Source organism: Gracilinanus agilis, chromosome 3, assembly GCF_016433145.1.
Source record: "Gracilinanus agilis isolate LMUSP501 chromosome 3, AgileGrace, whole genome shotgun sequence".
NCBI classification, from domain to species: Eukaryota; Metazoa; Chordata; class Mammalia; order Didelphimorphia; family Didelphidae; genus Gracilinanus; species Gracilinanus agilis.
The window spans coordinates 523,717,630-523,733,520 of NC_058132.1; the positions used below are offsets into that span (position 1 = coordinate 523,717,630).

The 15,891-nt window shown below is 34.5% G+C and overlaps 1 protein-coding gene across 3 annotated transcripts in view; it reads left to right on the top strand.

Annotated features, from left to right (window-relative positions):
- TMTC4 (transmembrane O-mannosyltransferase targeting cadherins 4) overlaps positions 1–15,891 on the top strand; it is a 68,748-nt gene that overhangs the window by 25,352 nt on the left and 27,505 nt on the right. For 2 of the 3 annotated variants that reach the window (XM_044667198.1, XM_044667197.1), the window contains 6 exons: positions 839–939; positions 6,760–6,852; positions 7,093–7,257; positions 8,100–8,302; positions 10,139–10,310; positions 10,389–10,520. In XM_044667198.1, the coding sequence (XP_044523133.1) occupies positions 839–939; positions 6,760–6,852; positions 7,093–7,257; positions 8,100–8,302; positions 10,139–10,310; positions 10,389–10,520 (866 nt within the window). The remainder of the gene's footprint in view (positions 1–838; positions 940–6,759; positions 6,853–7,092; positions 7,258–8,099; positions 8,303–10,138; positions 10,311–10,388; positions 10,521–15,891) is intronic. The other variant, XM_044667199.1, reaches the window with a different exon arrangement.

Genomic DNA, 15,891 nt, shown 5'->3' on the forward strand with positions numbered 1-15,891 from the left:
ATATATATATATATATATATATATATATATATATATATATGTATGTATATACAAAATAAGTACAAGGCAGTTTAGGCAGGGATGATAATAACAACATTGAAGGAATCAAGAAACCCCTGGCATAGAAGGTAACACTTAAGCTGAGTCTTTGAGAAAATAGGGGATTCTTTATAAAGTAGAAGTGAGGAGGAAAAGCACTCCAGGCACGGGGAATGGCCAACACAATTGTACAGTGATAGGTAATAGAGCAAAGTGTGTGAGGAACAGCAAAGGTGGCCAATTTAGTGAGGTCATGATCATCATAGGAAGGGGAATAGCATATGAGTATGTGTTTATGTCCAGTATTTCTACTAAAAATTGAAAACATATGGAAGGAATTTAGACCTTAGACCTGGAAGAAAATTTAGTGAACAAACCCCTTAATTTTATAGAGAGGGAAATTTGACCCAGTTGGTTGAAGTGATTTGTCCCAAGACATACAGGTAGCAACTAAAGAGAGTCAAGATTAAAATGTGACACCACTTGACTCCAAATTTGATATTCTTTCTAGTTCACCTGCTTCCCAAAGACTCACAGAAAGTTCTTGAACAGTAGTTACCCAAAATAAATATCTAGGGTTTCTTTTATAATTCCTCATGATGAGAAATCATTGAGCTACACTGAATAACCTTTTTTGTTAAATCCTTCCTTTCCATCTTAGAATTATATTGGTTCCAAGGCAAAAGAGCAGTAAGAGCTAAGCAATGGGGGTTAAGTGACTTGCCTGGGGTCGCACAGCTATGAAGTGTCTGAGGCCAGATTTCACTGAATAACTTTTATAATTTTTCTTAATTGACAGGTAACAAGGAAGGAACTCAATTTTCTACGTTCTGGGTGCTGCTAAGTATTCTTTTGAGTGCTGTAGCTATGCTATGCAAAGAACAAGGGATTACAGTACTGGTAAGGGCTCTAAAATGGAAAATGATTTTTTGATTATCTTACACATCTGCCAATTTTTCAACTCTTATGTTGTTGCTATATTGTGACACAGTTGTCCATTTATCTACATTGTTATGACTTGTCCTAGCATTTTGGCGAAGCTTTTTAACACCATTTGAATTCATTGTAGGTTGTCAGTTCAGACACATTTTTTCACGCCACATTTAATGAGAATGACCTCTGTTATTTAACTTATATTTGTATATAGTATGTTCCTTTCCCAGTCTCTATTGAAGGATGCTTTAAGTTGCAAAGCTTTTCTTTCTTTCACCTATATCTAGATTTGGATGCCTATTTGAAGTCATGATCTGTTCTGGAATAACCAGTTGTAGTCTTCCAGTGATGATGATTACTTCAGACAGGGAATTGGCTGTAAGCTGTTATTTGTAAAGAATGATCAGCAAAAATAGTTCAGAAGATTTTAAAATAACAGTGATCCATTACAAATGTCTCAAGAAAAAAGAAAGGGTGGAACTGCCATGAAAATGATAGTTGCTTAATGGACTCAAAGCTGTTGGGCTTTATCAGTGGTTCTTTAAAATAATTTTCCCCCTTATTTACTGTGGCAGTAATATATCAAAAGCATTTTCATTCCTACTACATTTGGTAGGTGGTATGAAGCTTCATGTGTTTAGGCTAGTAATGATGAGAGGTTGACTCTTGTCACTGAATTTTGCCTGTTATTTTAGGCATAAAGAAATCTCTAGATTTCTTCATGTATAAAGGTGACACTAGAATCTTCCTCTGTCCCCAAGATGTCACATGCCATAAAGAGTCTTTGTAAAGTTTAAGTTAGTAGTCTAGCTCTCAACTTGGCACCTAGAAAAGAATCTAGAACAATATTGCTTAAAGGATTTTTTGTTTTTGAAGGGTCCTGATTAATCTTGACAAGTTATAAGTTCACTGACCTTAATTAGAAAATGGTAAATTTCCTTATATGCCATATTCAACATACATATTTTACCATAGTAATTTTGAAGGTGATTTATATGTTTATTTTGGGGAGGAAATATAGCTAATAACTTAAATTTTGTTTCTTGGGGAAAATTCAGCCTGAAAAAAATCTGTAATTATTTTTAACTATTGCCATCAATGTTTTTTAAAAAGTGAAAACTATCATTTGTTTTTTAATTATATCTATAACCTTAGTCCATGTGTAGAGAGACAGCATCGCAAAGTGGGTAGATAGTCTCACCAGGAAACAAGAAGACAGAGGTCTCAAATCCTGACACTGGATATGTGACCATGAGCACAAATCACTTATCCTCTTTGAGCTTCAGTTTCTAATTCTAATTTGAATAATAAATAATATCTGTAATTCCTACCTCACAGTATGAGTTTCAACATATGAATTATCATAAATTTTACATGAAGGATATTAATATTGAAGTTCAGGATGTGTAATTGAAGAACGTTTTTGATGAAATTAGCTTATTCTTTGTATAATTTGCTGTTTTTGTTTTGTTTTAAGGTTTACTATCTCTTTAATCACTTAGTTAACAGGCAGCTAAATGGCATAGTCAGTAGAGCAGTAGACCAGGAGTTAAGAAGACCTGAGTTCAGATTTAGCTCAGATACTTACTTGCTATGTGACACTGGACAAGTCATTTAATATTTGCTTTAGTTTCCTTGCATTATTGTGAGGATCAAATGAGATAGTTGTAAAGAACTGTCATAGAATTAATAATGTTAGCTTTATTATTATCATCAGGTAATTAATGAATACCCACTGCTTATATGACATTGTAGTGTATATTATGATTAATACTGAGGTTTTAAAGAAATTTTTCAGGCTGAACCAAGTTATTTTTTAAAATCCAGTTTCTAAGTGTTGTTAGGAAAACCTGACAGAAACTTTTTTAGTTAGACAAGGATTCTAAATAGGTTAAACTACATAATATAGACCAAGCTAGATATGGGGATGGGGAGAGAACTACTATACTCCTCCTAGGGAGTAAAGTGAAGAAAATCCTCCTGCGACTCTTTAAAACAAAACCAAATATGTGGTTAAAGGCACCTGGGGAAGAAGCATCTCCCTTCAGCCTCTCCTTCCCTTCCTAGCTGTTTCTGCAAGATGATTTACATATATTATTTCATTTGCTCCTCACAAAAACTGTGTGAGGTAGATGCCATTACTATCCTTACTTTACAAATAAAGAAACCTGAGAGTAAGATGGGTCACTCAGCTAATTAAGTGTTTGAGATAGGATTTGAACCCAAGTCTTCATGACTCCAAGTCTAACATTCTCTCTATTATGTTTGTATAAAGTTTGTCTGCTTAGCCATTTGAATAAAGAGATTTATTTCAATAAAACTTGGATGCTTAGTTATAAATAGCAGCAGACTTGAGCAAAAAATTATCTTAAAACTCTAGGAATATCTTGTAGCTAAATCCATGTCCAGGGCCTCTCAACCACTACCTAGAGAGAGTACGATGTAAGATTCAGGAGTAAAAATAGTAAAGTAAAAATAAAGCCCACGAGAAGTTGTGAAGTGGGGGGTGGGGTGGGGATAGTTTCTTAGAAGCTAAAAACACAAAACAAAAACTTTGTGATGAATACACAGACTCTCTCTAAATTCTAGTCGACTTTTAGGGTTCAGATCATGAATTATACAGTACTTTTATAGATATCTTGTTGAGTGAAGAAGATTTGTGCATTTTGAGTGAAAGCAATTTATAAAATCATTTAGTCCAATTAACACAACCCCAAATAATGTCTCTTGTGATTAATACCTCCCAGAATTTTTTGAGATGGGTCAATAGCATTTTCCTTCTTTTCACTATTAATCTTGAACAACTACTAGTTATTTATATGGTCTCACTTTCTCTGGTTTAAAGTCCCATAATGGAGAGACCCACTTAATTTAGAGATAATAGTATTATACTTACTACTTTTAATCTCCATTGGTAATCATATATAACTTATAGCCTCTTTACCTCAGTACAACCAAGTATAAGGTAAAAGTATGTTAAGCTTTAAAATGGGAGGCTAAATAGGTTAATGTGGGGTGGAAAGTAGAATGAGAAGCAGTGTGTTGGAGATTAAACACACACTGGAAATGTAATCTGAGCATCTGTGTTCAAATCCCAGCTCTGCCACTTAGCTACCTGTATGATCTTTGGCAATTAGCCTCCCTAGCCCCCTTTTTTAAAAAAAATGTAAAATGATGAGTTTGGACAAATCAAGAGTTACTAACTTAGGGTCCTATGAACTTATTTTTCAAAATATTTTGATAACTGTACTTGAATATAATTAGTTTTCTTTGTAATCCCATATATTTTATTTCATGTATTTTAAAGTATTATTTTAAGAAGGCTTCACAAGACTACTAAAGGGGTCCAAGACGTTTAAAAAGTTAAGAACACCTAGTTTAGAGGGTATCTAAACTCCTTTTCAGCTCTCATTCCTTTGGTTCTATAAGTCATAAATCCTGCCCAGACCGGCTCTGCTAGGAGTTCTATCTCCCAAACCTGCTGGGAGATGAGGAGAGCAGGGGCAGGAGGGGGAGGTGAAGATTGCTATAAACCAACCAGAGAACTATTTTCAGGAGAACCTACTTATTGAGGAGACACTATAATGTATCAGGAGATGTTTGTTCTCAAGTTTTTGATGTAACTATTTTTGAATGTTTACATTGTATGGCAAAAAGAGTGCTAGATTTGTAGTCTGGAAAGACTCGAGTTTGAATGTAACCTCTGCCTCACTTTGTAGTGACATATTAATTGTAACACCACGGACAAGTCACTAATCTCTCAGAACTTCCCTTTCCCATCCACTATAAAACTGGGAATCTACCTGAAAAGTACTTATTTTAATGGTTTGTTGTGAATGAGATGCTATGTGTGTCTTGCAAGCCTTTTAGTATATGCTGATTATCAGTTATTAACCATATGATTATAGTTACCCATGGAGCATGCAAAAGGCAATTCAGTTTAATTTAGAAGCATTTATAAACTCCTGCAAAATTTATAATGTTGCAAAATTTATAGATGATAGATGTAAAAAGTCAAAAATGAAAGTTTCTCCCTTTCACTGGGCAAAACAGGGAATACAACATGTACATAGATTAGTGGACTCAGAGTAAATGCAAAGTAAATTTCAGTGAGAGAATACTGGGACTTTCTTACTAAAGAAAAGACTTTTGCAGAAGGAGAAGACAAAGGTTTCCAAGAGATAGAGGTTAGTAAGTAGAACATTCTAGGCATAGAGGAAGAAATTAAATGGCTTTGTACAACAGTAACAGCAATATTGGACCATGATTATCTGTGAAAACTTGGCTACTCTCCAGCAATGCAATGATCTGGGACAATCCCGAAAGACTTCATGACAGGGAATGCTATCCACCCCCAGAGAAAGATCAGTTGGAGTCATCTTTCACATTAGTGTATTTGGGATTTTCTTTTGAGGTTTTGATTGTGTGTGAGTTTGCATTTACAACAGTGACCAATATGGAAGCATGGTTTGCATGACAATAAAATGTATATTTTAAAAGGCTTTGTACAGGGAATAACAAGTCATTCAATTCAGCAGAAGCAACATGAGTATACGAAGGGAAATAATGTGAAATAAGAACAGTATCATAGGATCATTGACTTAGACCTGGTAGAGAGAGGCCTTAGATATTGCCAAATCTAACCCCTCATTTTATACATGAGCTAGCTGAGACAGAGAGAAGCAAAGAGATAACTGAGGCACAGAGACATAGGATGGACCTGGAACCTTGTTCAAAATCATAGAGATGAAAGAGCTTTAAGACCAAACACAGGAGTATTGCACAGAGGCAATAAGAAGCCACCAGAGCTTTCTCCTAAGGGAAAGCTTTTAAACCTCAACTTTAGGATTACTCATCTCCTTTGATCTTCTGAGAGCTTGCCCCTTCTACAATTTTATCTCATTCTCTTTGAACATTCCATTTCATCTTAAGTCTCTTTTATCACCTTCAAACATGGAGATGAATGGAAAATGCAAAAAGAAAAAAAATATATATTATATATAGACCGAAGAGGAAGAAAGGAAGGAAAGAAGAAAGGGAGGCACAGAAGGAAAGTTAGTAAATACTGTGTGCCAGGTCCTGTGCTAAGTGCTAAGGATACAGATAACTAACAAGTAAGGCAGTCCCTGCCTTCCAGAAGGTTACCTTCTAATCAAGAATGGCAACATATAGAAGAATATGGATCACTGAGGAGATGGCCAGGAAGTAGCAATGGAATCCTGGGCTCTGGCCAGAGAAGAAGAACCCCACCTATCCAGAGTCCAGTGACTCGGGGGCAGATGACAGGTTCTGATAGAAGGGAGATAAGGAGTACCAGAGAAGAGAAAAGAAACCCTTGCCAATTGCCTCCTTTTTCAAATTACATGGATATAAATCTTGTGAAAGTAATCTGTATTGCAAGGAGTAAAATATATATTTTTTTAAATTTTTACAAGGATAAGTGGATCCTTTCTGAAGTGACCCTAAATTTCTACCCATACCATTTCCCATACTACTTTTATTAAAGTAATAGTATGGTAATATTAGTGGGATGGTAATATTAGTACAGTCACAGATGTGATAGATGAAGATTTGATATAATGAAAATTTGGCATATTAATTGATTCTAAGCTACTGTCATAGAATCACAAAATCTATTTTTAGACATAAATGGGACCTCATCAGACCTATATAGTCCAGTCCTCTGCTTGCCTGGATTCTTATTTCACAATATTAATAAAGTTGCATAGTAATATAAAACAGAGATAGGTTTTCCCATCATTAACTAGTATTTTTGTTGTTTTATAGGGTTTCAATGCTGTATTTGATGCCTTGGTGATAGGCAAATTAAATATTCTAGAAATTATTCAAAAGGTACGACATAAAGACAAGTCATTAGAGGTGAGTATGTATGTTCTCTCCAGGCAAGAAATCTAAAATGTCAAGTAGCACAGCAGATTAAAAATGCCATTTTCATTATATTTCATGTGTTGATTTTTGTATTTTAAAATAATCTAACTGCTAAAACATGCCAAAGTAGTTAAAGTAGAATTGTGCTACTAGTGTACTTAATTGTATCACATCTACTTGACTACCATTGCAATCAGTACCAGAATCTTTGCTTTTTTTTTTTTCTTATAGAATATTGGATGGCTTAAGAATGGGGGCCTTCTCTTCAGAATGACTCTCCTGTTTTCTGGAGGGGCAACAATACTTTATATTCGCTGGAGAATTATGGGCACTGGGCCACCAGCCTTTACTGAAGTTGACAACCCAGCATCCTTTGCAGATAGCATATTTGTCAGAGTGAGTCTGGAGACTTGCCATTTGGATTTCTTTGCTTAAAAATGATTCCTCTTTATTCATTGGTAAAGAGTCCTTCAGATCTACTTTTGGCAGCATAGATAGTGCTTATTTTCTAAGACAAATGATTATTCTAAGATCAGAACTGATTCTTGGTACTAGGAGTTAAGGTAAGAGACAGATCTTTTTCCTTTCTTTTTTGTGATTAAAGGAAAACAGTTATTCTTTCTTTTAAAAACTAAGATTTTCTTCCTGTCTTGTTACAAGTTTTCATTACTCTTATCCTTTCACCCCATGTTCACTGAAGGACATTGTAGATTAGTATTAAAAGGCAGGAGATAAAAGTTTTATCCACAATAACATGAAGACCCTTTAAAAACTATTTAGATTTGCTTTATAATTTTAAAGGAAAAAGGAGAGAGGGAGATGTTCAAATGGCAGGTTTTAGCTATGCTTTGCACAGCAAGAAACATTTAGGAAACTGTACTCGAGTCCCATTACACTGCTGCTTTCAGGGAACTAGAATAACACCCCCACTATTGACTTTTTATGTTACAGACAGTATATGTCACTCCGTACATGGAGATATGATTTGACCTCAGGTTAAAACAAATTGGTTTTTTATTCTGGTGCTTTTAAGTGGAGTTTCCTGCATTTTATTTGTTGTAATCTGAATGTAGTCTTGCCAGATGACAAATTACCTTCCCAAATCCCAAACAAAATCTTGTAGATTTTACTTCACACTTTTTTTTAACAAGGAACATCTAAAAACCTCAAAGTGAAGGTAGAATTTATTTTTTTAAGTTCAGTATCAAATAAATGTTTGTTTTCCTTTTGACTGACAGGCTATAAACTATAATTACTACTATTCATTGAATGCATGGTTGCTGCTGTGTCCCTGGTGGCTGTGTTTTGATTGGTCAATGGGCTGCATACCCCTTATTAAGTCAGTCAGTGACTGGAGAATAATTGCACTAGCAGCACTTTGGTTCTGCCTAATTGGCCTAATATGCCAAGCTCTATGCTCTGAAGACAGCCATAAGAGAAGGTAAGAGGCAGTGCTGAATTTTAAACTCTACAGTAGGTTGAGTCAACAGTATTTTGCTAAATTCAGTCCTGATCATTTTAATGATTCAATGGAAACAATATCCAGAAAGACATGTTCCAAATAAATATTTATGGCAATTACTACAGTTTCATCCCAGTTTGGGCCCATCATCAGCAAGGACTAGTGGGATGCAAACTTGGAGGAAGAGGTATGGATGGCTGCTTTATTTTTTTAAATCCCCATGAAGTGGCATTTTGAGATCCTTAACACCATAGGTGGTAAAGAGTAATTTGTGGTCAGAACAGAGAATGTAATTGATGTATGTTGTAGCCATCATTTCACAATTCTCCTTTTAAAAAAAACCTTATGAAAGCTGGAGTGATTCTTTCTGTCATCATGATTTGATACAAAATAAACTGCTGTCCCAAAGAGATTATTCTTTACTGCTAAAAAGGTTATTGAGAAAATAATTGGAAAAAACAATTGTGTTTTGTGAAAGGGAAAAGTAGGTTCACATCCTTCTGTAAGCAAAAGTCTTTTATTGTCATTAAATTATTAGTTTCTCAAAATAAATTAAGTTCTGAGTTTGCTAGTGCTTTTAAATTGGCAGTAGTCTTAAAGAAAAACAAACTCTTGTCTTTATGCAGCCCCTTTCACATGTGAGATGGGATTGGTTTTTTTGGAAATATAATAGAATGTAAAAAAGAAGACCTTAAATCAGATCTAAATTATAAATTACTCTGTTTCTACTTATTATCTACAATCATCCCTTTCACTTAGAAACAATAGCCTATTTCCACAACAATATTTGAATGACCAACACTCTTTTTTCTTTGTTTAAGGATGTTGAAGGTGACTTAACTCCCTCTTTCAAAGACATAAAATAAAACATTTCCATTCATCAGATTGATGTAATCCTTAAAATAAAGCTTTGACTACAATGAAGCATTTTTAGTAAAGTTTCAAAAGTAATTAATTCTATTTAAACCTACCACACTAATTAGGTCACATTTTTATTGAGCTCATTCTATACTTAAGTGGCATAAGGTATCTTAAGGGTATTCTAGTTATAGCATTTGCAAGCTTCAGTGATCTGTGTTTGAAAATAATCTTCCCAGAAAATTAGTAAAAACCACTCCACAATCAAAAAGTATTTTGGATGTGTTAACGTACAATGGAAGAATAAAGAATCAGAAGCTATCTCAAATCCCACCTCTGCCATTTACTACAACCTTGGGAAAGTCATTTAATCTTACTAGAACTCCATTTCCTCACCTATAAATAGGGGGTTGGATAAAGGGGCTTTTGAGGATCATGATGCTGTGCTAATGGGTAAAGCTTCATATATACATTCCTTATATACTTATTTGCAGAGTAAAATAATTTGGTGTGTGTTCTTGGTGGACAAAGTGTTCCAGGTTGGTTATTCTATCCTTGGTTAATAATAACTGAGAATATCATGTATTCTCCTGGCCATCCAAACAATATACAATATTATAAACTGGCGATATATGTTTATTCTACTAGTCTTTTGAGAGGAAGTAAAAGGAAAACAGATATGATAGTATATTGGAGGAGAAGGCTTCAGGTTCTGAACAAAATAAATGTCTACCAAGAGGTTTAAAAAAAGCAAACACTTCAATAATATCTCTTATTCTTTACTTTCATTGCCAAATTAAATTCCCAATAATAATAATTGTCTTTGTACACATTTTCTGTCAATGGTATCACATTCTTCAAAATTAATTGTTTTAATACTTAGAGTTTACAACAAAAAATTCATATTTTTCTTCTGACGCTTAAGTATAGCCTTTTTTACTATTCTTTAATTTCTAGAATACTCACTCTAGGATTGGGATTTCTCATTATCCCATTTCTTCCTGCAAGTAACCTGTTCTTCAGAGTGGGATTTGTTGTTGCTGAAAGAGTCATCTACCTCCCCAGTGTTGGATACTGTGTACTTCTAACATATGGATTTGGAATACTAAGCAAACATACTAAGAAAAAGGTATTCTCCCTGAAATTTAATACAGATGACAACAGTGGATTTATTCATGAAATTTAACACATTTCTCCTTTCTTTAAGAAACTCATTGCTGCCACTGTAGTAGGGATTTTACTCATAAATATGGCACGATGTATTACACGCTGTAGCCAGTGGCGAAATGAAGACCTGCTTTTCAGGAGTGCCCTGACTGTGTGTCCTCTCAATGCTAAAGTAAGTTGGTTGATGTTTTTCCTTTTTAAAATACTTAAGGGAAATCATTTAAGCCCAACCATCCAATGGAGAGAAACATTATAAATTCTCCTCACAGCACCATACATTAAAAGAAATGTTTAATATTTTTTCATAATTTTGTAGTTATTCTACAAAATTCTACATCATCAAAATGATCTTTAAATGATTTGAATCAGATATATTTAGCCATGTATCAAAAAAATTATCTTAAACAAGGACTAATTCAATATACAGACAACCAAATTATCCATTGAAATAATTGTAGGAGTGGTAATATTTTGGCAAAATTAAAGTCTCCTAAAAGGGACTTAATTTTCATAATTATGCTGAATAGTACTGAATTCCATTGGAATAAAATTATAAACTTTTAGAATTAGTAGAGACTTTAGAGATCATTTAGGTAGTACCAAGACTTAGATCAAGAAGTTTAGAGGAATCCTAGGATTTATGGGGTACAGTGGAATCTTAGAAGTTATGTAGTTTAATTTCCTCATTTTTATAGGTAAGGAACTGAGTTCTAGAAAAATGAAGTGATTCATCCAAGGCTATACAGCTAGTGGGTAGCAGAGCTATGATTCCAACCCCCAACAGTAGCTTAAATCAAACTCTCTTGTTTTACAGATAAGGAAACTGAGACCTGGTGGCTGGGCCAGGAAGCTCCCAAAAGTTTTTTAGTTGATCTGTATTTTAGTTTATTTAGGTGAGAAGTGATTGTAAATTGATATTTATTTAGTTCTTTAAAGTTTTCAAAATATTTTACAAACATTTTATTTTTAGAGGTTTACAACAGCATTAGGGAGTAGATATTGTGGTTATTATCTTCTTTCTTTTACAGATGAGAAAACAAAAGATCATATGACTTGCCCATAGTCATGTATAGGGAGTATCAGCTTGGCATTTGAATCTGCATCTCCCTGACTCCAAATTCAGTTTGTATTTTATCTGGGATGCTATTTGGTAGAGAGAAGGTGAATAGAGGGTATATGAAAGAAATGTGACAGACACAAAATGAACAAGACTTGAAATTTGAAAGAAGATTTTTAGTTTGATGTGAATGCACATATTATATATTCACTTTTTAAAGTGACCTAATAATGGGTCTTTTGATTATAATAGCACTTTAACAAGCCTTGAGAAATTGGGTGTTCAGGTTAATTGAATTTTCCAACTAAATAAATGTTAACCTAATGAAGCTATGTTAAGTTCAACACTGTATAGGATGATAGGACAGGATTTGAATCTTCAGAATTCTATCAGATACACACCTTTGTATTGGTTCAACTCTAAACTGCTTGTTTTTAAGAAACATAGTACTTCACCAAACACAAATCTCCAGGCTAGTAACCAAACCAATATAGTGTCAATATAGCTGAAAAGACTTCATAAAAATACAAAACAAAAACTATCTGTGACTTTAGCAAAGCAAAAAAAGGATAAAGTCTTTCCCTAATCTCACACAGGGAGGGAAGTAGTAAGCAGAAACTTGCAGAAATCTTTTAAGATATAACAGGTTTTGTTTTTATTTTTGTTCTAAACAAAGTTGTATCTGAAATGAAGAAAGCTAAAGATGATTGTGAAAAAAAATCAGACACTTGGAAAATATTAATAAAAGTACTCAGATTTAAAAAAGTAGCCATGCAAATATAAATCCCAAGTTGTCTCTGTATTCTTTAAATACCAGAATATTCCCAGAGTAAAAGCTGAAACTATTTCCCCACTCAGAGTTCTAAGTTAAAAGCAGAGTGTTATTATTCAGTCATTTTAGTCGGGTCTGACTCTCATGGGTTTCCTTGGCAAAGAGAGTGGAGTGGTTCATCCTATCCTTCAGTTCCTTTTACAGATGAGGACACTGAAGCAAATAGGGTAAAATGACTTGGCCGGGGTCATCTAGCTAGTAAGTACCTGAGATCAGATTTTTAAAAATGATGAATCTTTCTGACTCCAGGCTTGGCACTCTATCCACTCCAACTTGGCTGTTCTAAAAGCAGAATAGAAAACCTTATAAGTTATTAGAAAGTGACAGGCGACTAGATTAAGCAAAATTACAACTACTAACCCTGCCCCCAGATTAGAGATTTACTATCTATGTATTATACAGCTGGATGTTAGGGACATTCTACTACCCCTTGATGACTGAAAGACTATAAATATGTTTATTACAAAATGATTTTATAAAATTCTTTTTCCTCTGAAAGTTTGAGACAAGCAAATGTTTCACATGGGTTTTTAAATTTTCTGAACATAGATTCCTCACAACTTCTGCTCATCTCACTGTAGTTGAGGCTGCTAGAAAATTCTGGCTTCTGGAATGCTGGTTACTAAAAGTGAAAAATGACAGGAAAGAATTATTATCTACCTAAAACAAAAAGAAATGAGGCTAAGTTACAGCACTGAAGGATATAGGTTGAACGATAACAGTAATTAACATTTATGTAGTACCTTCATTCAATCATATATTTAGAGTTCTAAGGAAGCTTTTTAGGAGACATCCAGTCCATCCCCTTTATTTTGCAGAGAAGGAAACAACCCTGTGAGGAAGGTACTTAAGGGAATTATCCTCATTTTACTAATAAGGAAACTGACTACAAAGCTAGTAAGTGTAAAATATAATTGAAAATTTCTTGACAATATAAGAAGATAGATGTGCTTTTTAAAGAGATATTGACTCTCAATTTAAAAAACTATGGATTTTGATCTGCCTGGGGTGTTATAATTGTCTTCCTGGCAAAAAGAACTTAAAATTCTGTATATCTTTTGAGATTCTGTCATATTCACAAGTAAACATTGTCCTTAGGTAGAATATGAAAATATGTAATTAGATATAATAAATAGTTGGCCTTTTTATGAACTTAAAAAAACCCCATAAAAGATGCTTACTTGGGCCACTTATTACCCTCAGTAGCTAGAGTAATAAACCTCAATCTAGTCACTTAACCTCCATCTGCCTCAATTTCTGCATAATAATAATACCTATTTCCCAGGGTTGTTATATAGATAAAACAAAATAATACTTGTAAAGCACTTTGCAAACCTCAAGGTGCTACATAAATGTCTCATTTCAGTGTTGAAAAATCTTTTTCATTTTTCAGTTTGAACAGTCAGCCAATGAATAATGAATTTCTTCAAACTTCTATCTAATTTTATTTGCTGACCGTCTATTTTATTTTATTTTTTAAATCTTATCTTCCATCTTAGACTCAATACTACATATTGGTTCTTAGACAGAAGAATCATAATAGGGATTAAGTGACTTGACCAGGATCACACAGCAAGGAGCCAGATTTGAGCCAAGGACCCCTCTCATCTCCAAGCCTGGCTCCAGTGTCATTTTATTTTTACCATCACTAAAAATAATCTGCCTATCATTTAATTTCATAAATGTTTACTAGATTTGCTTTTCTATTTTAGAAGTACCAATCACTTCATTTCCTTTCTATTAATTCCTCTCTAAGGAACTCAGATTTCTTTGTAAAAACCATGTAATTCATCCTCATTTCCTTCTCTAAAGAATTTATTTAGAGGAAAGATTGTATCTTCATTTTCCAGATTAGAAAACTGAGGCATAAAAAAGTTTTAAATGTCTTTATCCATGTAGATTCCATAATGACAGACCTGTGAAAAGTAGAACAAGTCTAACCTGTGCTGTTTTCACTAGGTCACCTTTGTAAATGAAAGGATCGCATGATATTTGTGTTTTTGAGGTGAAAAGACAATCTAAGTAAACTTTTGCATTGTGTGGCATTAATTATAGTGTGAATCATTTTTAAAATAATGTGGAACCCAATACATATGCACATTAACTTTTCCGTGAGCAAACTGCATAATAGTGCTCCATTTTTAGAAGTTATTTTATTTTATTGTAAATAGAGCACCTGTCCAGGAGTCAGGAAGCCCTGAGTTCAAATCCTGCCTCAGACACTAGTTGTATGACCCTGGGCAAATCACTTAATCCTGTTTGCCTCAGTTTCCTCATCTGTCAAATGAGCTGGAAAAGGAAATGGCAAACCATGCTAGTGTCTTTGCCAAGAAAACCCCAAACAATGTCACGGCTGAACAATAACAATAAACTGATTACTGCAGACAAGCCGGATGCTTAATAAATTCTGAATTTATATACTTTTTCTTTATGTAACTTTATCCTAAAATCCACTATCATGTACTAGCTTTATTCTTTTTTTTCTTTTCTTTTTTCTTTTCTTTTTTTAAACCCTTACCTTCCGTCTTGGAGTCAATACTGTGTATTGGCTACAAGGCAGAAGAGTGGTAAGGGTGGGCAATGGGGGTCAAGTGACTTGCCCAGGGTCACACAGCTGGGAAGTGTCTGAGGTCAGATTTGAACCTAGGACCTCCCATCTCTAGGCTTGGCTCTCCATCCACTGAGCTACCCAGCTGCCCCCTAGCTTTATTCTTAATAATCAATAATTTTGCAGCATATTGAAGAATCTATTTGAGAATTCTCTGTCCCATATTTTAAAAGAACCTGGGTTGGAATGGGAAAAAGTATCATATATTAGATAAACCATCATCATCATTTAAGCTGAATTTGGCAGCCAACACTTGTATCTACACAGATGTTCAAAACTAAGAATTGTTTTTCTCTCAAAGGCACCAAGTGGTTCTGTATGCATTTTGTACCCCCTCTGGTGCCCAGCACAGAGCTAAGCAGGTAACAATTATTATTAAGCACTTACCGTGTGTCAGATGTTGTGCTAAGTAGCACTAGAGTCCCTAGGAGAAAGTTGCCAGTAGGAGGAGAGAGATGGCATGGCAGATGGGTCTTGTAGGGTGAGGAAACTGAAGGTCTGAGAGAGGTTCCAAGAGAAGATTGTAGCTGAGGCATGATGTTGAAGTCCTGAAAGCCAGAAGTATACCTAGGAGGACAATAAAAAGAGGCCAGCCTCAGCCTCTCCCCAAAATGGGGCCCCAGGAGGAGCTCAGCAATGGCAGGAGACTGGGAGGAAGGAAGAATTTTCCAGAGTGAAAAGGCATAATAAATTCTTGTGGAATTGAATTGAATTTAGTCATTCAATGACTAGTGAGTGCCTTCTGTGTATGTGAGATACCATGCAAGTGCAAAATATTTAAATTGAGTGAAAATGTCATTTTAATGTTGAAGGCAAGAGGGTACAAGCAAAAGGGTATACTGGACTTAATGTCAGAAGAACCGAGTTCAAAATATACCTTTGTGATCTTGCACAAATTATTCACCTTTCTTAATCCTCTCCCTCATTTCCTCTACTATAAAATGAGGGAATTAGACTCTAAGATCCCCCCACTTCTACTTTATTAATGTTCTAGAATTAAACATTTATTACATATCCATTTTCAACTCCAGTGTAGTTTTACATTG